Genomic DNA, 20,807 nt, shown 5'->3' with positions numbered 1-20,807 from the left:
TTCTGTTTTTAAGGCCACAGAAGTTGTTTATATGTGATCTGGGCTAAGCTTATAAAGGATTTTTTCCTTCTTGATTCCTGTTCTACGTAGAAGTGTTTTAAAAAGTGAAGCAGATATAAAAGAATAGACCAATGGTCTCCAGCATCTACTGGAGATAAAAATGAAGGTCAATGACTTTAAGAACAATTCTTCAAAACGAAGTCAGAGAGAACTGACATTTAGTTCTCACTGTGGTCCATCTATTTGCTGACCACTTTGAGGGATCTTTCAAATAAAATAAAAAAGTGAAAAAGTAGTTGGGAGTCTTATCCTGTTGGCCCTTTACTCACCCAATGTTCCCAAGGTGATTTTGAATGGTGAAAGGCAATGGTACAGATGGATAATGGGCTGAGAGAGAGAAAGTTATTTCAAACTTTGCAAATGCTGCAGAGCTACAGAATAAAAGCTTCAATCTGTAAAAGACAAGATCCATAATTAAAAATGTAAAACAAAACTAGACTGAAAAACAAATACATTTTCTTTTTACACTGGCATGCCAAAATTAAGTGTAAATTATTTCTTGCCCTTACCAAATGAACAAGGTAAAACATCTAGAACAAGATATTTTTTGGGGGGAGGGGGCAGAGTCTCACTCTGTTTCCCCAGGCTAGAGTCAGTGCCATGGCATCAGCCTAGCTCACAGCAACCTCAAACTCCTGGGCTCAGATGATCCTCCTGCCTCAGCCTCCCGAGTAGCTGGCACTACAGGCATGCACCACCATGCCCAGCTAATTTTTTCTATATATTTTTAGTTGACCAATTAATTTCTTTCTATTTTTAGTAGAGATGGGGTCTCGCTCTTGCTCAGGCTGGTTTCGAACTCCGGATCTTGAGCAATCCACCCGCCTCGGCCTCCCAGAGTGCTAGGATTACAGCCGAGAGCCACCACACCAGGCTAGTTTAATAAGTTTTTAACTAATTACTTACTGTTATGGGTTAAATTGTATTCCCTCAGAATTCTATGTTTAAGTGCTAATACCCCCAAACCTTAGAATGTGACTTTATTTGGAAATCAGATCATTATAGATGAAATAGGTTAAATGAGGTCTTATTGGAGTAGGGTGGGCCCCTAATCCAATATGACTGCTGTCCTTTACAAAAAGGAGGAAATTTGGACACAGACATGTGCAATGAAAGAACACTGTGTGAGGATGAAGGCAGAGATCAGGGTTATACATTTTAAGCCAAGGAATGCCAAAGATTGCCAGTAAACCACCAGACGTTAGAAGAAAGGCACGGAAACAATTCCGTCTCACGGCCCTCAGAAAGAATCAACCCTGATTACACCTTGATCTCAGATTTCTAGCCTCTGGAAGTGTGAAACAATGAATTTGTGTTGTTTAAGCCAGTGGTCCCCAACCTTTTTGGCACCAGGGACCAATTTCATGGAAAACAATTTTTCCATGGACCAGGGCCAGGGGAATGGTTTTGGGATGATTCAAGCACATTACATTTATTGTGCAGTCAAACCTCTCTACTAATGACAATCTGTATTTGCAGCTGCTCCCCAGCATTAACATCACCACCTCAGGTCCACCTCAGGTCCACCTCAGATCATCAGGCATCAGATTCCTATAAGGAGTGTGTAATCTAGGTCCCTCGCATGCACAGTTTACTGTAAGATTGGAGCTCCTATGAGAATCTAATGCTGTAGCTTATCTGACAGGAGGTGGAGCTCATGTGGTGATGCGAGTGATTGTAAATACAGATGAAGCTTTGCTCACACTCCCTATGCTCACTTCCTACTGTGCAGCCTGGTTCCTAAGAGGCCAGGGACTGGCACTGATCCGAGGCTCAGGGTTTGGGGACCACAGGTTTAAGGCATCCAATGTATAGTATTTTGTTACGGTAGTCCTAGGGAACTAATATACTTACTCAGTATTATTTACATCTATGTTCATCAGGTTATAATTTGGTCCCCATCTCTTTAAAAACTCAATCTCCTCTCCAAGGAGTCTGCAATGGTTTACTGCCATTGAGAGTTCTTGAAGCATCTAGAAAAAATAGGGGGAAAAATTGATGAAATTATGAAAACACTAATGTTTGGTAGCTCTTTTATAAAGAACCCTAAAAAGCCAAACAATTGAATATAATTATCATTTCAGGATCCACCATCATATACGTAAAATTTCAGTTCTGCTGTTAGGGAAAATAACATGAATTTTCCTTTAAATACTTCAATCAGACTTTTACCTTGGGTATCTCATGCTGTGTTGTACATTTCTTTTTCCAAGATTCCTGTTCTTTAATGTACTGGAAAATAAGTTTATGAACTAAAATGGAGGAAGGAGGAGCTTTATCCTCTGGGAAAGGAAAAAAAAATCAAAAGCAGGATATTACTTATTATTCATATATTTTAGATAAGCAAAAAACACCCTATCATATAAGGTAAAAATACCCTCAAACTACTAGGTACATAAGGATCCTCCTCCAATTTTATTTTGAAACATGATTGTAAAATGTATGATAAACATAAGACATTGCTACAAAAACTCAAGCCTTTATTACATATAGAATAGTACTTAATGTAACATAAAACTGAGTTTAAGTCTGGCTTTCTTTATTAACTGATACCAAGCACAACACTTAATTTTTTTGATCTGTACTTTCATAATTTGTAAACTGGGGAATTAATACGTCCTTTATACTGTTAATGTAAATAATATACATGTCCAATACAGACTAAGGGCTCACAGTGGTGATTTTTAAATTATGGAAATAGCTATTATTAATCATTGCTCAAGACCTAGTAATAATAAAGAATTTCTTTTAAAACCTACATAATATTTGCAATATTACCCAGTTTTACATTTAATACACATTTCTTTTTTTTTCAGACAGAGTCTCACTCTGTTGCCTGGGCTAGAGTGCCGTGGCATAAGCCTAGCTCACAGCAACCTCAAACTCCTGGGCTTAAGCAATCCTTTTGTTTCAGCCTCCCAAGTAGCTGGGACTATTAACATGTGCCACCATGCCCGGCTAATTTTTTCTATATATTTTTAGTTGTCCTATTTTTCTTTCTATTTTTAGTAGAGACGAGGTCTCACTCTTGCTCAGGCTGGTTTCGAACTCCTGACCTTGAGTGATCCACTCACCTCGACCTCCCAGAGTGCTAGGATTACAAGTGTGAGCCACTGGCGTTCAGCCCTAATACATATTTCTAAGGAGAAATTATTATTATTGTTTATATTTAACCTAGTATGTGAAAGACTTCTTGAGAAACAATTGATACCTGTAAATCACCAACAAATCTTTAGAGGCTTAAATGTTTTGAACTTACCATCCAACAGAGATTGAAAATTCATGTCCACAATCTTCTTGTCAGGCTTCTCCAGGAAACAGCAACCAACTAGGAAAAACCAGAATAAGGAGAGTATTTATTTTTACTCATTTTATTGAAACAAAGTCTCACTCTGTTGCCTGGGCTAGAGTGCAGTAGGTCAGCCTAGCTCACAGCAACCTCAAACTCCTGGGCTCAAACAATCCTTTTGCCTCAGTCTCCTGAGTAGCTGGGACTACAGGCATGTGACACCATACCTGGCTAAGTTTTTCTATATATATTTTTAGTTGTCCAGCTAATTTATATTTTTTTAGTAGAGACGGGGTCTTGCTCTTGCTCTTGCTCAGCCTGGTCTCAAACTCCTGAGCTCAAATGATTCTCCAGCCTTGGCCTTCCAGAGTGCTAGGATTACAGGCATGAGCCACTGCACCCAGCCTATTTTTATTGATTTTAAACCACATAAAACTCAGTAGTTTAGAATCCTACTCCTTCTGGGTATCAGGGCTTTTGTCAATAGGCAATTGGAAGTTTTGCCTTGAAGCATATCATTCTGAATATGGTAAAGGGTCCCCTGATACTGCTCAACTACATTTATTGGTAGAACTTTGAAGGAAATTTAAACTGCAGTACACAGTTATATTTGTTAAGGCCTCCCCCTATAACCCCTAACTTCTGGGCAAAGATAATTTTATTTTCAGGAATCATATAAGGAAAATGACTATGACCTCCTCACACCTACTATCCTTGTACAAATAGAATAAAAATGATTTATGCTCTTAACATTGCTGTAATAAGTTTTAGGTAGCTAGGATAGATGCTCACTCCTCTAGACTCTAGAGTTATCTCCTGTCTTTCAAATTCTTTTCTCTTTGTTAAATATTTTCTAAGTGTTAGGCACTATGGACACCATAATGATGAAAATAGACATGCTCAACCTATGCCCTCAAGGGGCTTGCAACTTAAGGGGATACACAGATCATTGTACTAATAAACATACTGAGAACTACAAACTGTGATAAGCACTATCAAGGAAAACTGCAGGAAGCAATGAGGACATATATTTATTAGATAAAGAATACACACTGCAGCTAGTGAATATTGCCCTTTGTTGAATTATATTAGATGATAATAATTTTTTTTTTTGAGACAGAATCTTACTCTGTAGTCCTGGGTATAGTACAGTGGCATCATCATAGCTCACTGTAACCTCCAACTCCTGGGCTCAAGCGATCCTCCTATCTCAGCTTCCTGAGTAGCTGGGACTGACTATAGGTACGTACCACATCACCTGCCTAATTTTTCTATTTTTAGTAGAGATAGCATCTATACTAAAGAGGGAAAATGGCAAGGAAAACTTTCCTGAGAAAGTGGTAATTGAGGCTTAGCTCTTAAGGATTATTAATAGGAATTTATAAGGGCAGGGAAAGAGTTCCTAGGCATAAGAAATATCAGCATGAAGGTCTTGATGTAGGATGGAATATGACTGAGCATAAAAGATCATAATCATTTAAGGAAATGAAAGAAGTCTATCATGGCCAACATGCAGAGAATTGGTAGGCATTAATAATAAAAGATGAGTCAGGAAAATGAGAAAAATTCAATTCATGCAAAGCTTTATAGACTACATTAAATATTTTTATCATAAGCCTAAGAGTAGTAAGTGCATGATCAGATTTTAATTATCGCTACAGTTATAGGAAAGAGAATGAATTGGAGAGGAAAGGAAGATCCATAAACAGCAGTTAGAATGTTATTGTAGTCATCAAGGTTAAAGACAACTATTGACATGGCCAGGCGCGGTGGCTCATGCCTATCATCCTAGCACTCTGGGAGGCTGAGGAGGGAGGATTGCCTGAGCTCAGGAGTTTGAGACCAGCCTAAGCAAGAGTGAGACACCATCTCTACTAAAAATAGAAAAATTAGGCGGGCAATGTGGCACGTGCTTATAGCCCCAGCTACTTGGGAGGCTGAGATAGGAGGATTGCTTGAGCCCAGGAGCTGGAGGTTGCAGTGAGCTATGCTCATGCCACTGTACTCTACCCAGGGTGACAGAGTGAGACTGTCTACAAAAAAAACAACAAAAAAAATTATTATCATCTAATATAATTCAACACAGGGCAATATTCACTAGCTGCAGTTTTTATTCATTATGTAATAAAATAAAATTATATTATCACTAAAGCAATTGATTCTTTTAAGATTTTCAGCAGTGCTCTCATTGTGTCAATAGTAATCATTTAGGCTGGTGGTGGTGACTCGTGCCTCTAATCCTAGCATTTTGGGAGGCCGAGGTGGGAGGATTGCTTGAGGTCAGGAGTTCGAAACCAGCCTGGGCAAGAGCAAGACTATGTCGCTACTAAAAAATAGAAAGAAATTAATTGGCCAACTAAAATTATATACAGAAAAAATTAGTTAGGCATGGTGGCGCATGCCTGTAGTCCCAGCTACTCGGGAGGCTGAGACAGAAGGATTACTTGAGCCCAGGAGTTGGAGGTTGCTGTGAGCTAGGTTGACTCCACGGCACTTTAGCCTGGGCAACAGAGTGAGAATCTGTCTCAAAAAAAAAAAAAAAAAAAAGAGTGAGACCCCGTCTCCACAAAATATAAAAAAATTAGCTGGGCATGGTGGTATGCACCTGTACTCAGCTACTCAGGAGGCTGAGGCAGGAGGATCACTTGGACCGAGGAGTTTGAGGTTGCAGTGAGCTATGATCATATTGCCCTGGCAACAAAGTGAGACAATTTCAAAAAAAAAAAAAGTTACCATTTGAATTTTTAGTGAGTTTAGCCATTCATTTTTCTGCAGAGGAGCTGTCTTGCTTTGGCTACTCACCTACTGATTCTCCAAAGCTGATGGTGAGTTCTACTGTGTCATAAACAAAGGTGAATACAGCTTGGTCGTCACTCCACTCAATGATATCCCATTCAGACAGGCTGGAGAAAGATAAACAAGATAAGAATTTTTTTTCCCTAAGATAAAAGAAGGGGGAAGGCCGGGTGTGGTGGCTCACACCTGTAATCCTAGCACTCTGGGAGGCCGAGGCGGGCGGATTGCTCGAGGTCAGGAGTTCGAAACCAGTCTGAGCAAGAGCGAGACCCCGTCTCTACTATAAAAAGAAAGAAATTAATTGGCCAACTAATATATCGAAAAAATCAGCCAGGCATGGTTGCGCATGCCTGTAGTCCCAGCTACTCGGGAGGCTGAGGCAGCAGGATTGCTTGAGCCCAGGAAATTGAGGTTGCTGTGAGCTAGGCTGATGCCACGGCACTCACTCTAGCCTGGGCAACAAAGTGAGACTCTGTCTCAAAAAAAAAAAAAAAAAGAAGAGGGGGAACTGGTACCACTCAAAGAGTACCAACAGCAGCTACTAATGTTTTTCCACTGGATTGGGAGACAATATTTCAATTCAAATATTGTAAATGTACAAACTTTTGCTTTTGAAATAAATAAGAGATCAATCTTGAGTTGTATACCACAGAAAAATCCAAGTCTATGCAATGTGAAGTGTTAAATATTTAAAAATAATAATTTCATAGTTCTCCAACTCTGTATATTTTCAGCTTAGTATTGATCATACTGTCTTTCTGAAGTTGCACTGTACTATAGGTTAAAAACAGCAACACATTAAAAACATATCAACTCTTCCAGTAGTTCAGACAACCACTAAGGCACAGGATAAGACAGAAACTAATAACACCTGCTTTTCCTTACCTCAGCTGATCCAGTAGCTCTTCAGTCCTCTTTGTTTGTTTTTGCAGAAAGTCTATTTGAGCAAGTGTCTGCTCTTTTTGTACCTCCAGTTCTAAGAGATTTCTGCAAATAAAAGCAGGTATTCATATAAAGATAAGGCCTTTGTTAGAGAATTCAGATTATTAGTCTAAAAGGTTTGTAACAATAATTCATATGCTAGATAGCGCCCTATTGAGGTAACAATGCAGGTATATGGCATCTATTTCTACATTATTAGTTTTAGTTTCTTTGGTTTTTTTTTTTTTTTTTTTTTAGACAGTGTCTCACTTTGCCCAGGCTAGAATGAGTGCCATGGCATCAGCTTAGCTCACAGCAACCTCAAACTCTTGGGTTCAAGTGATCCTACTGCCTCAGCCTCCCAAGTAGCTGGGACCATAGGCATGCACCACCATGCCCAGCTAATTTTTTCTATATATTTTTAGTTGGTCAATTAATTTCTTTCTACTTTTAGTAGAGACGGGGTCTCGCTCTTGCTTAGGCTGATTTCAAACTCCTGACCTTGAGCGATCCTCCTGTCTTGGCATACCAGAGTGCTATGATTACAGACATGAGCCACTGTGCTTGGCCTTTTTTTTTTTTTTTTTGGGGGACAGAGTCTCACTTTGTTGCCCAGGCTAGAGTGATTGCCGTGGCGTCAGCCTCGCTCACAGCAACCTCAATCTCCTGGGCTCAGCGATCCTCCTGCCTCAGCCTCCCGAGTAGCTGGGACTACAGGCATGCACCACCATGCCCGGCTAATTTTTTGTATATATATTTTTAGTTGGTCAATTAATTTATTTCTATTTTTGGTAGAGACGGGGTCTCGCTCAGGCTGGTTTCGAACTCCTCACCTTGAGCAATCCGCCCGCCTCGGCCTCCCAAAGTGCTAGGATTACAGGCGTGAGCCACGGCGCCCGGCCTTGTTTTGTTTTTTGATAAGCATTAATCTATAAGTGGGTCTACTTAAGAAAGTTATAAATCATTGTCTTTCAAATTAGGATCCACGAAGACATCCCTGGGATTCACATAAGATAATTATTAAATATTACATTTTTAGTTAAAATTATTTTATTTTATTTTTAGAGATAGGGTCTTGTTCTGTCACCCAGGCTAGGGCAATCATAGCTCACTGCAGCCTCAAACTCCTGGGCTCCAGTGTTTCTCCTGCCTTAACCTCTTGAGTAGCTGGGACTACAGGTGCATGCCACCATACCTGGCTTGTTTTTTTTCTTCTTCTTCTTCTTTTTTTTTTAGAGACAGGGTCTTCTATGTTGCCCCAACTGGTCTTGAACTCCTGGCCTCAAGCAATCCTCCTGTCTCAACCTCCCGAGTAGCTGGAACTACAGGAATGCTCCACCATGCTGGGCTAATGTTTTTATTTTTTGTAGAGAAAGGGTCTTCCTACATTGCCCAGGCTAGTCTTAAACTCCTGGGCTTAAGTGATCTCACCTCAGCCTCCCAGAGTGCTAGGGTTACAGGTGAGAGCTACCATTCTGGGCCTACTTTCTTTTTGTCTTACAGTTAAATAAGAGTTATAAGCCTAAGAAATATATACCTCCTTTTATATTTACTTAAATATAATATAAAAGCAGTTTAATGCTAGGCTTATTTTCTTTAAAAAGATACTGATAGTATTCAAACAATAAGTGCTTCGAAAATATTGTTGACTAAGATGGTTTCTAGGGTCCAATTCAAAGTGGAGCAGAAGCCCTGAGTCAGCCTTAGTCAAGAGTCATGTCCCCAATTCTGTCAGTCTCTGGAGGCAGGAAGTCATTTAGCCTAGGAGTTGAGCATTATATTTTCTAACACTTGGATTGAAGACTGACCTTTGAAGCTCTTCTTCTTCAGTTTTCAGCTGTTCTAATTCTTTAAAAAGAAAAAAAAAATCCAAAATGGATACATTAGAATGTTGCCACAAAAATCATCTGTCTCACTGAAAATTCTGACTTAATCTCACCTAAATATACAAACAGAACAGAAGGGCGTGTTTTCCCATTTATCTCCTTAACTAATTCAGTTACCTTTCTCTGCAACTCTTATTTCAGAAACCCCTTCTTCCATAGGATTGTCTTTGTCTTCATTCTCCAAATTCTTAGTTTCTAAAGTAGATAATAACATGTATTAGGAAAAACTCGGTCAAAAAATTTATTAAACAATCAGAGATTATTTCTTTAATAGTAGGAAGCTTAGACGTTCTACCTGATGGCTTCTATTTTTTTCTGTGAAGTAGAAAGTAAAGTAATGAATAAAGGGGTAGAGTAGTCTTAGACTATGGATTTCATATACACAATTGTCAATTCAATGCAGAAAACATGTACTAGGCACTTATTCTGTGCAAAGTATAGCGTTAAAGACTTTGAAAAATACAGAGAAAAATAAGAGCTGATCTTTGCCTCCATGGAGCTTATATTTAATTAGGAAGATAAACTGTACAATAACTATAGTATGAATAGGCATGATGGGTACTATATAAGAAGTACTAACAAAATAGCTGTGGGAGCTCAAGGAATATAGAGACTAATTCCTTTGGTGAAAAATAGAAGAAGAATGAATTAGCAAAGACAAAAGTGGCAGAACTGCATAGAAATGGCAAGATTTGGTTGGAATTTAAGATGTATAAGGGAGTATTAGCAAGTCATGTAAAAAGAAGATCTGAATATGATTAAAGAGAATGTTAAATGTGAAGCTTAGGAGTTTGGACTTTATTTTTTTATAAATAGAAAGATAAAAGTTTTTGGGGGGTGTAAAATTATGAAAACTGTCCTTCATAATTATTAATCTCGCACCAATGTGAAGGATGGACTGAAAGGAGACAGAATGATGGATTAGTTAGAAGACCTAAAATTGCACATTTCAGAATTAATGTGAGCCTTAATGAGAAGGGGGAAAAATACAAGAGATGCTGAAGAAGCAGATATGACAGGACTTGTTAAGAGTGTCAAAGACATTGAAAGTTTTGAGCCTTTTATAACATATCAGAATTGTGAAGCCTTTAATAGAGATGAGAAACATCATAGAGAAAACAAGTTCTTGAATTTGATTTTGGAGATGGGAGAGGATAATAAATTTCATTCTATTTGGAGAATTGAAGGTACTTAAGGATATTTTTGCATAGAGGTTCAGAACGAAGCTAGAAATCTAAGTCTGGAACTCAAGAGAAAGATGCCAAAAATGACCCCGATCCAAAATGATTTTAAGTTACTTAAGGACAAAATATGTGTCTTAAATATCTTAATTTTATTTTATTTTTCTAATACAAAAGTACCTTATCTGTCATGTACTATATGTTTAACAAATACATGGGCTGGGCATGGTGGCTCACGGCCTGTAATCCTAGCACTCTGGGAGGCTGAGGCGGGAGGATTGCTTGAGCCCAGGAGTTTGAGGTTGCTGTGAGCTAGACTGACACCGTGGCACTCTAGTCTGGGCAACAGAGTGAGACTGTCTTAAAAAAATAAAAAACAACAAAAACCAAAACAAATACATGATGAATTTAACTGAATTTGGGGATTAGTCACACAAGCATAATTAAGGCAGATGAAAACATTAGGAGGGAGAATATAGAAAAGAACAGATGATAAAATCTAAATCCCCCACAAGGGGTTAGAGAAAGAGAAGTCAATAGAGGAGTAGAAAGGAAGAGCCAGGATAAAAGAATAGGGTCAAGGTAGTGCAATAGAGGTGAAAGGAGATGAAAGTTTCAGGAAGAAAAGAACAATTAGCCGTGTCAAATGCTAAAAGAGAGTTCAAGATAGCTAAGGACTAAGAGGGACCAAATTTGATGATTATGTGGAATTATGTGATCTTTGAAAAAAGGGGCTTTAATTTGCTCTAATTTAATGTCTAAAGCTGCTGATAGACGTCTTCAACATAATGATATCAACAATCTCTACTGTATGAAAGCATATAAAATTAAAATTTCTTTTGGAAAAGTATTTCAAATACTTTACCTATTTCCACCTCAGTGAGACAGTTATTGATCTTCTTAAGTATGTTGTCCATCTCATCTATCCTTATCTGAAGTTTCTCCCTTTCATTCTAAACACAGAATATTATAGACTGTCAAGTTAAACCTCTAAAATATTAGAAATGGTTCAAACTGCTGACAAAATTACTATATCTCAATCATGAATGGGCAAATTTTAAAATGAAGGTCATAGCTTCAAGTCTGAACTTAAAAATAAATAAAAATAAATTTTGTGAAGTAAATTTATTTTATAAATTTATATAAAATAAAATAATTTTTTTAAAAAAGCAGTTTAAGGCCAGGAATCATGGCTCATGCCTGTAATCCTAGCACTTTGAGAGGCCAAGACGGGAGGATAGCTTGAGCCCAGGAGTTCGAGACCAGCCTCAGCAAGAGTGAGATCCCATCTCTACCAAAAACAGAAAAATTAGCAGGGCATGATGACATGCCCCTGCCTATATTCCCAGCTACTTGGGAGGCTGAGGCAGGAGGATCACTAGAACCCAGGAGTTTGAGGTTACAGTGAGCTATGATGTACCACTAGAGTACCACTGTACTCTAGCTCAGGAGACAGAGCAAGACCCTGTCTCAAAAAAAGAAAAAAAAAAAAGGCAGATTTTTATGCTTCCTTTATTGCAGCATTTCTATATGTGTCCCATGGAACATAGGATATTAATATTCATTACTTTGAAAAATAGTTCTTCAGAATTATAGACTACTTTGTTTTTAGACTTTAAAAAGTTTATATTTCTCCTAAAGGGGATATTGCATGAAACATTTCCCATACTTATTTGCAATGGAAAGTTTTTTTATGCAGACACTTTTTTTTTTTAAATATTCTATCTTCTTTTTTCCTTTTCATGAGTACTAGTGCACCATAATGCAGACCATTTTCAAAAGGATAGTCATTTTGGAAAATACATATGCATACACATATATAGCTCTGTATGAACTATGAGGAAGATAATACTATGATACAGTCCTTATCAACAGGAGACTAGAATCTTATATATAATTAATTAATTAATTAACTTACTTATTTATTTATTTATTTTGAGACAAAGTCTCACTTTGTTGCCCAGGCTAGAATGAGTGCCGTGGCATCAAACTAGCTCACAGCAACCTCAAATTCCTGGGCTCAAGTGATCCTACTGCCTCAGCCTCCCGAGTAGCTGGGACTATAGGCATGCGCCACCATGCCCGGCTAATTTTTTCTATATATATTAGTTGGCCAATTAATTTCTTTCTATTTTTAGTAGAGACGGGGTCTCGCTCTTGCTCAGGCTGGTTTTGAACTCCTGACCTCGAGCAATCCGCCCGCCTCGGCCTCCCAGAGTGCTAGGATTACAGGCGTGAGCCACCGCGCCCGGCCTAGAATCTTATATATATTTTAATATGTATAATGAATGACAACATTTAAAATGAGACATAGGCCCGTATTAGTAACTATATTCCAATATTACTCAAGATACCAGGATTTGCCACTTTTGACAAATTGAATCTCACCTCTTATAAACAATTGTTAAGTTTTTGTCCAAGTCTTATTTGTGTATCTCCTAAGAAACATTCTTCATATTCCACAACCACTATAAAGTAATTTTAATATCTCTTTCTTTCTATGATGTTAAGTCTCTCAAATTACCTGAGCTGATTGCGCCAGCTTGCCATATAGAGCCACTTTTCCTTGGTGAGTGAAAACTTTAGTCATCTTGGTAAAACGTGATTTTATTTTGTTAAGGTATATTCCAAAGGCCTTCAGCTGTAAGAGATAGTTAAAGAGTACATGTCAGAAAAGGTAAATGATCTGCCATGTGCTAGGCTTTACCTATCCTAGATTATGATTCCTAAGGCAGGATACTTCTCATTACAAATTTAATTCCATATAATTGTTTAAGAACATAACCAATGATTATAGTTTGATTCCTGCTTTTAATTTGTTTATTCATATTACAAATTAAAAAATGACAGGTTCCTAGTTTTACTATATTAGGGCACATACAAAATGGGTCATCTAGTATTTTATCAACTAAAGTAAACTTTTCTTCATCTAAATCTAAGTGAAAGGCACACAGGAAGGAACTCAAATAAACTTCAAATATATTTCATATATTAAATTGATCACCACAGGTTTGACAAGATTACATATTAACAATTACTTATATATAATTAAATAAGACCTTGGTAGCATATTACATCTAAGAAATAAGTTAATGAACTCATAACTAATGATCAAGTAATAGTTATTTATTTCACAATAAACACTGTTCAAAATGTCTATACTGATTTCCGTTCAGAAAATGAGACAAAAGTACCTGTTCATCAGAATAGTGTCTCATTTTTTCCCACAGGCTCCTATTTATATCAGCCAATAGTTTATCTTGGTTCAATGCAGAAAGCTTTAATCTAAAATACAGAGAAGTTTATTAGCACAGGGTTCAGAAGCCAGCTTAAATAAATCAGCTAAGATCTATAGGCATACTTAATTTAATTTTTCCTACTTTTTCTCTACATAAAAAGAGGGGAATTCACTTAAGACAAATGGCCAGCCTAACTATTCACTAGAACAGCAGTTCAAGAATATCATAAACCAAAAAAACTTCTTTCACTAACAGAATTCTCATCTTGATGTTATCAGCTTGCTCCAACATAAAAACATGTTGCTTATAAAGTACCCTTAAGGTCTGTCAATAATAACTGCTATGAAGTTATAGCTATTAGTTTAGGTAAAAGTCCCCAATTAAGTTCAGTCACAGCTCACCATTATAGAATAGCATCTATAAAAGTAGCAAAGCTATTGTAAATGCAACATATATTATTAGTCTCTTGTTAATAAGTGGAGGAAATATATTTCTATTAGAGTTAGAAGATATACAAAGGCACGTAGGTGCAAAATCAAATAGAAGACATCTAAAAATACTGCTCATTGAGTTCAAGATCACAGTTCATTGAAAATAAAACATTCTCAGACAAATCCAAACACTCAACTCTTTTAAACAACAGGAAGAAACTTGTCTGTCTTGTTTAGTGATAAACTCCAACACTTAGTACAGTGCCTAGCACATGTAGGCGCTCAATAAATATTTATTGAGCGAACAAATCCAGAATCAGGCAAATTTTAAGTACTATAATTTAACAGTATCTTAAATTTCTTTTAAAACAATATAATTCGTAAAGATTATATTTCTTTTCTGTCTGTTAGATTGGTTCAAATTTAGTTGGATAGTCCTAGATAAGAATGACATAAACATTAGGTTGTAAATCCTGATTTACCTAAGGTAATCAAGATATATCTAATTTATAAATTAGTCTGCAGCATTTACATACACCAAAGCAATGAGCTATCTTCTAAGTAAAACCATGATCTTTTACATATGCAAATCAAGGGCAAATATGATAAAATTATAAACCTGGGCAATTTGATTTCAGCCATTATATACAGGTTGTTCATACCTCATCCAAAATGCTTGCTACCAGAAGTGTTTTGGATTTTGGACTTTGTCAGATGCTGGAATATTTGGATATACATAATGAGTTATCTTGGGGAGGGGACCCAAATCTAAACATGAAATTCATTTATGTTTCATATATACCTTATACACATAATATGAAATTAATTTTATACTACATTTCAAATAATTTTGTCTACTGAAACAAAGTCTATGTACTTGTGTGTGGAATTTTCCACTTGTGGCATCATGTCAGTGATCAAAAAGCATTTCCAATTTTCAAATCAGGAATACTGAACCTGTATAAATCCCTAAAGGGTACTATCTTCTTTTGAAGATGTTCTGTAGCAATCAATTTATAATATCATAAGCTAACAATTATTATTTATTTTTATTGAGGACCTATTTTTTGCTCAGAATAGTATGAAACCTTTTTTTTTTTTTTTTTTTTGAGACAGAGTCTCACTCTGTAGCCTGAGTTAGAGTGCCATGAGCCTATGTCACAGCAATCTCAAACTCCTGGGCTCAAGCAATCCTTCTGCCTCAGTCTCCCAAGTAGCTGGGACTACAGGCATGTACCACCATGCCCAGCCAATTTTTTCTATTTTTAGCTGTTTGGCTAATTTTCTTTCTATTTATAGTAGAGAAAGGGTCTCGCTCTTGCTCAGGTTGGTCTTGAATTCCTGAGCTCAAGCAATCCTCCCACTTTGGCCTCCCAGAGTGCTAGGATTACAGGCGTGAGCCACTGCGCCCGGCCCAAAAATATTTTATATACACTATTTCTACTGTTCATTTCTATTGACTGAGTAGATTTTATCTCTACTGTACAGATTTGGAAATGAAAGTTAAATGACTTACCCAAGGTTACACAGCTAGTGTTGTAGCCAGGACTGAGCTTCATTTAATCTGACTACAAAGCTGACACTCTTTCCCTCATATCACATTGCAGTTAATGCCATCAACTTTTTCCCATGCCAATGTTATTCTAATCAAAACTTTACCACACAGACTATTCACTGATCCACCAAGCAAAACAAACAAACAAAAATCCCATTCACACAAAAATCAAAGCTTTCTTACTCTTCAATCTTTTGGCAACGAGTTTCACAATCTTCTTTATAAATCTGAATCTTCGGTCGATAAACATACTGACTTAACATCAGGTCTTCTGGAGTAGGTGGTGTGTTGATAGCAAACTGAAAAAATAAATAAGTAAGTCCCTCAGAACTGGTATCTTGAGGACAAAACCATGTACAAGGACTAATTCAAGTTTCACAGTGGGTTTTTTAAAAAGTTCTATAAAATATTTTGAATATTCTATTAAGTTCATACAGCTAGTAAGCTACAAATTGGAATTTGTTTTTTACTTACTTATTATTTTTTTTAGAGTAAGAGTCTCACTATGATGCCCAGCTGGTCTTAAACTCCTGGGCTCAAACCATCTCCTCCCCTCAGCCTCCTGAGTCAGGCGTGAGCTACCATGCCTAGCCCAAGATGGAATTTGAATTCAAGTCTCTGACTTCAAAAAGTCCATTTCCCCACAGATGTTTAATGCAACTGTATCTTGTGTCATTAATGCCATCAGCATTCCATTGCATTCACATGGGACTGAAAGTGGTTTGAAATCAGTTATGCAGTATCTAAGAAAATCAATACGACCTAAAAATTCAAATTTACCAGGTACCTCTTTATTACCAAAAAAAAAAAAAAAAAAAAAAAAAAAGCAGGCTGGGCATGGTGGCTCACACCTGTACTCCTAGCACGCTGGGAGGCCCAGGTGGGTGGATTCTTTGAGCTCAGGAGTTTAAGACCAGCCTAAGCAAGAGTGAGTCCCTACATCTACTAAAAATAGAAGGAAATTAGCTGGGCAACTAAAAATATATAGAAAAAACTAGCTGGGCATGGTGGTGCATACCTGTAGTCCTAGCTACTCGGGAGGCTGAGGCAGGAGGATCGCTTGAGCCCAGGAGTTTGAGGTTGCTGTGAGCTAGGCTGATACCACGGCACTCTAGCCTGGGCAACAGAGGAGGACTCTGTCTCACAAAAAAAAAAAAAAAAAAAGAGCTGGTTTCCTAGATAATACTTCCCATTCTCTAACCATAATCCTTACTTCTATCCAAGATGAACTCAAACTTTTCTAGTATATCCTCCATTTTAATAAAATAAGGCAGTCAAAATTTAGTTATTTTAACATGTCTTGTAATTCTAATCCAATGACTTTGAAGGCCTTGATGCAATATTGAAAAAATCAAGTCAGCTCTTTATATCACATGACTGATAAAAACGAAACAAAAGGCCAGGTGCATTGGCTCACACCTGTAATCCTAGCCCTTTGGGAGGCCTAAGAGGAGGGTTGCTTAAAGCCAGGAGTTCAAGACCAGCCTAAATACAAGCAAGACCCCTTCTCTCTAAAACAAACAAACAAACACACACACCCAGAAAAATTAGCCAGCTGTGGTGGCATACACCTGTAGTGGCAGCTTGCTCATGAGGTTTAAGCAGAAGGATCACTGGAGCCCAGGAGTTTGAGGCTACAGTTAGCTATGATCACACAACTGCACTCTAGCCTGGAAAACAGAGCAAGAACTTGTCTTATAAAAAACCAAAAACAGGCCGGGCGCTGTGGCTCACGCCTGTAATCCTAGCTCTTGGGAGGCCGAGGCGGGCGGATTGCTCAAGGTCAGGAGTTCGAAACCAGCCTGAGCAAGAGCGAGACCCCGTCTCTACTATAAATAGAAAGAAGTTAATTGGCCAACTGATATATATATATATAAAAATTAGCCGGGCATGGTGGCGCATGCCTGTAGTCCCAGCTACTCGGGAGGCTGAGGCAGAAGGATCACTCGAGCCCAGGAGATTGAGGTTGCTGTGAGCTAGGCTGACGCCACGGCACTCACTCTAGCCTGGACAACAAAGCGAGACTCTGTCTCAAAAAAAAAAAAAAAACAAAAAACAAAAAAGACCCAAACAAAACCCTACAACTGTCCATTATTCACAGGCAGTGTGGTACAAAACCACTCTAAACTTCATACTCTAGACTCCTCATCTATAAAATGGACGTAATATTGACCAGTCTCTTAAGGTCACAGAAAAAGTTTTTTTAAAAAAGGTACCAGAAATGCTAAAGAAATCTAAGATTTCTCTTACTCTCCCCTTTTAGTTGATAAATTAAAAGGAAGTAACTGAATGAGGCTTTAATTCCTATCTCTATCCTAACACATTTTCTAGCAGATACACTAAGAAAATGTAGAAAAGTGCTAAAAGTAATTATAATTGAGGTTGACTCTCTTTCTTAAAAACTATTTATTGGCCAGGCACAGTGGCTGATGCCTGTAATGCTAACACTTTGTGAGGCCAAGGTGGGAGGATTGCTTGAGGTTAGGAGTTTTAAACCTGCTCTCTACAAAAAAATTTAAAAAATTAGCTGGAAGCCGGGCGCAGTGGCTCACACCTGTAATCCTAGCTCTCCGGGAGGCTGAGGTGGGTGGATAGCTCGAGGTCAGGAGTTCAATACTAGCCTGAGCAAGAGCAAGACCCTGTCTCTCCTAAAAATAGAAAGAAATTAATTGGCCAACTAATATATATAGAAAAAATTAGCCGGGCATGGTGGCACATGCCTGTAGTCCCAGCTACTCAGGAGGCTGAGGCAGAAGGATTGCTTGAGCCCAGGAGTTTGAGGTTGCTGTGAGCTAGGCTGATGCCACGGCACTCACTCTAGCCAGGGCAACAGAGCAAGGCTCTGTCTCAAAAAAAGAAAAAAAAAACAAAATTAGCTGGAAATAGTGGCATGCACCTATAGTCACAGCTACTCAGGAGGCTGAGGTGGGAAGATCACTTGAGCCCAGGAGTTTGAGGTTGCAGTGAGCTATGACGACACCACTGCACTCTAGTCAAGGCTACAGAGTGATAACCTGTCTCTCAAAAAACAAAAAAAAGTATTTGCAAGGCTATAATTATCCATAAAAATCAAAACTATATGCATTGGCTCAAAAAGAAACAGCAATGCTAGAACACTGATTGTGTTTTCTAAACACCATTTTCCCACTAAAAGAAATCAGGGGGCTAGGCGTGGTGGCTCATGCCTGTAATCCTAACACTCTGGGAGGCCGAGGCAGGTGGATTGCTCGAGGTCAGGAGTTCGAAACCAGCCTGAGCAAGAGCGCTCGGGGACTAGTCCCAGCTATTCCAGCTGTAGTCCCAGCTATTCAGGCTGAGGCAGTAGGATTGCTTGAGCCCAGGAGTTTGAGGTTGCTGTGAGCTAGGCTGACGCCATGGCACTCACTCTAGCTTGGGCAACAAAGCGAGACTCTGTCTCAAAAAAAAAAAAAAGAAATCAGGGCTCCTTGGAAAAATGGCTGAGTGCCTTCCCTATAGGAACTAAATAGTTGGTAAAGGAATATTTCTCTCTCTTTTTTAAATTTCAGCATATTATGGGGGTACAAATGTTAAGGTTATATATATTGCCCATGCCCCCGCCCCCCTTTTTTATTTCAGCATATTATGGGGGTATAAATGTTAAGGTTACACATATTGCCCTTGCCTCCCCTCCCCTCTGAGTCAGAGTATCAAGCGTGTCCATGCCCCAAGTGGTACACATCACACTCATTATGTATGTATATGCCCATCCCCTCCCTCCCATCTGACACTCGATAAATGGTTTTTTTTGTTTGTTTTTTTTGAGACAGAGTCTCCTTTTGTTGCCCAGGCTAGAGTGAGTGCCATGGCGACAGCCTAGCTCACAGCAACCTCAAGCTCCTGGGCTCAAGTGATCCTGCTGCCTCAGCCTCCCGAGTAGCTGGGACTACAGGCATGCGCCACCATGCCTGGCTAATTTTTTCTATCTATATTAGTTGGCCAATTAATTTCCTTCTATTTATAGTAGAGACGGGGTCTCACTCTTGCTCAGGCTGGTTTTGAACTCCTGACCTTGAGCAATCCACCCCTCGGCCTCCCAGAGTGCTAGGATTACAGCCAACGTGCCCGGCCCCTCGATAAATGTTTTGTTTGTTTGTTTTTAACATTTTGGTTACATTTTATATCTTTGCCTCTCCCTAGGAAGGGTTAGAGTTATGCCCTTCCCCTCCACAATGCTCACCACATCCCTAAGATGTGGGTCTACCCCCCCAACCCCCGAATTCCTGGTGAACACTACCACCATTTGAGCACCATAGTGTTAATCAGTCAGTAATATTTCTCTTTATAGAAGTGTTTATATAATAAATGAAGGAATAATGAAGCAGAAAGAGTTATTACAGGTTGAGTATTCTTTATCTGAAATGCTTGAGCCCAGAGTGTTTTGGATTTTGGACTTTTTCACATGTTGGAATATTTGGATATACATAATGAGATATCTTGAGGATGGGATCCAAAGTTAAACACAAAATTCATTTACATTTCATACACAACTCATACACATAACCTGAAGTTAATTTTATGTAATATTTTAAATAAATTTGTGCATGAAACAAACTATATGTACACTGAACCATCATAAAGCAAAGATGTCACTCTCTCAGCTACTCATGTGGACAATTTGTAGATGTTTGGCATCACCATAATTCCTGACTCACAGTACATTCCCCTGCACCCCCCAACTGAGGATACTCCATGTGTGGCCCCAGGAGACCACTTGTGTGAACCCAGGATGCCACTGGCCTCTTGGACCCATCTCCCCTCTGAAATGAGAGGATCCACTTGACTGGTCCTGGGGATGAGTGACTGTGACCAGGAAAAGCCTCCTCCCAACCAATTAGCTGATATGCTATCTGGCCCCATCAGACTGTCAATTTCTCTTCTGTCATCTGCATTTTTTCAAAACAAATCAATGCCGCTGGGTCCTTCTCGGAAGAGAAGCCTATCTACCCTGGAAGCTGTGTGCCTTCTCAACACTCCTATAAACCCCAGTGGGAATAGGTCACTGGAAAAACAAGCCTCACTTGAAGTGTGGCGGTGCCAGTGGCTGCGAAAGTGTCTGACATGTTTGGATTTTTGTTTGCCAGTCAAGGGCTACACAGGTGGCTGAGGATTTGTCCCATCCCAACCTGCCTGGGTTGGTGCTGCTGTCTGCTGAGCCCACTCTACCCCTGTAGGTCTCAGCTCATCTGCAGGTCCCACTCTGCCCCTGCAGGCCTAAGCCTACCTGCAGGTCCTGTCAGCCAGAGAGGGCTGGTGAGGGGACACACAGTACATTATGACTGCAACTTGTTACATGAAGGCAGTATGGAGTTTTTCCACTTGTGGTGTCATGTCAGCATTCAGAAAGTTTTCAATTTTAGAGCATTTCAGATATTGAAATTTTATATTAGGGATGCTCAATCTGTAGCATATCACTACGTTATAACCCCTA

The 20,807-nt window shown here is 38.7% G+C and overlaps 2 protein-coding genes across 4 annotated transcripts in view; one reads left to right on the top strand and one right to left on the bottom strand.

Annotated features, from left to right (window-relative positions):
- CCDC32 (coiled-coil domain containing 32) overlaps positions 1–20,807 on the top strand; it is a 375,634-nt gene that overhangs the window by 276,435 nt on the left and 78,392 nt on the right. The window lies entirely within an intron of this gene.
- KNL1 (kinetochore scaffold 1) overlaps positions 1–20,807 on the bottom strand; it is a 70,042-nt gene that overhangs the window by 3,286 nt on the left and 45,949 nt on the right. For all 3 annotated transcript variants that reach the window (XM_020285948.2, XM_020285949.2, XM_076004247.1), the window contains 12 exons: positions 15,542–15,657; positions 13,328–13,418; positions 12,658–12,774; positions 10,999–11,086; positions 9,070–9,147; positions 8,875–8,914; positions 7,031–7,132; positions 6,152–6,252; positions 3,320–3,388; positions 2,233–2,342; positions 1,915–2,033; positions 330–452 (listed from right to left, as the gene is read on the bottom strand). In XM_020285948.2, the coding sequence (XP_020141537.2) occupies positions 330–452; positions 1,915–2,033; positions 2,233–2,342; positions 3,320–3,388; positions 6,152–6,252; positions 7,031–7,132; positions 8,875–8,914; positions 9,070–9,147; positions 10,999–11,086; positions 12,658–12,774; positions 13,328–13,418; positions 15,542–15,657 (1,154 nt within the window). The remainder of the gene's footprint in view (positions 1–329; positions 453–1,914; positions 2,034–2,232; positions 2,343–3,319; positions 3,389–6,151; positions 6,253–7,030; positions 7,133–8,874; positions 8,915–9,069; positions 9,148–10,998; positions 11,087–12,657; positions 12,775–13,327; positions 13,419–15,541; positions 15,658–20,807) is intronic.

Source organism: Microcebus murinus, chromosome 6 (assembly GCF_040939455.1).
Source record: "Microcebus murinus isolate Inina chromosome 6, M.murinus_Inina_mat1.0, whole genome shotgun sequence".
NCBI classification, from domain to species: Eukaryota; Metazoa; Chordata; class Mammalia; order Primates; family Cheirogaleidae; genus Microcebus; species Microcebus murinus.
Note: the sequence above shows the minus strand (reverse complement) of the source record. Positions and strands in the feature narration are given on the sequence as shown.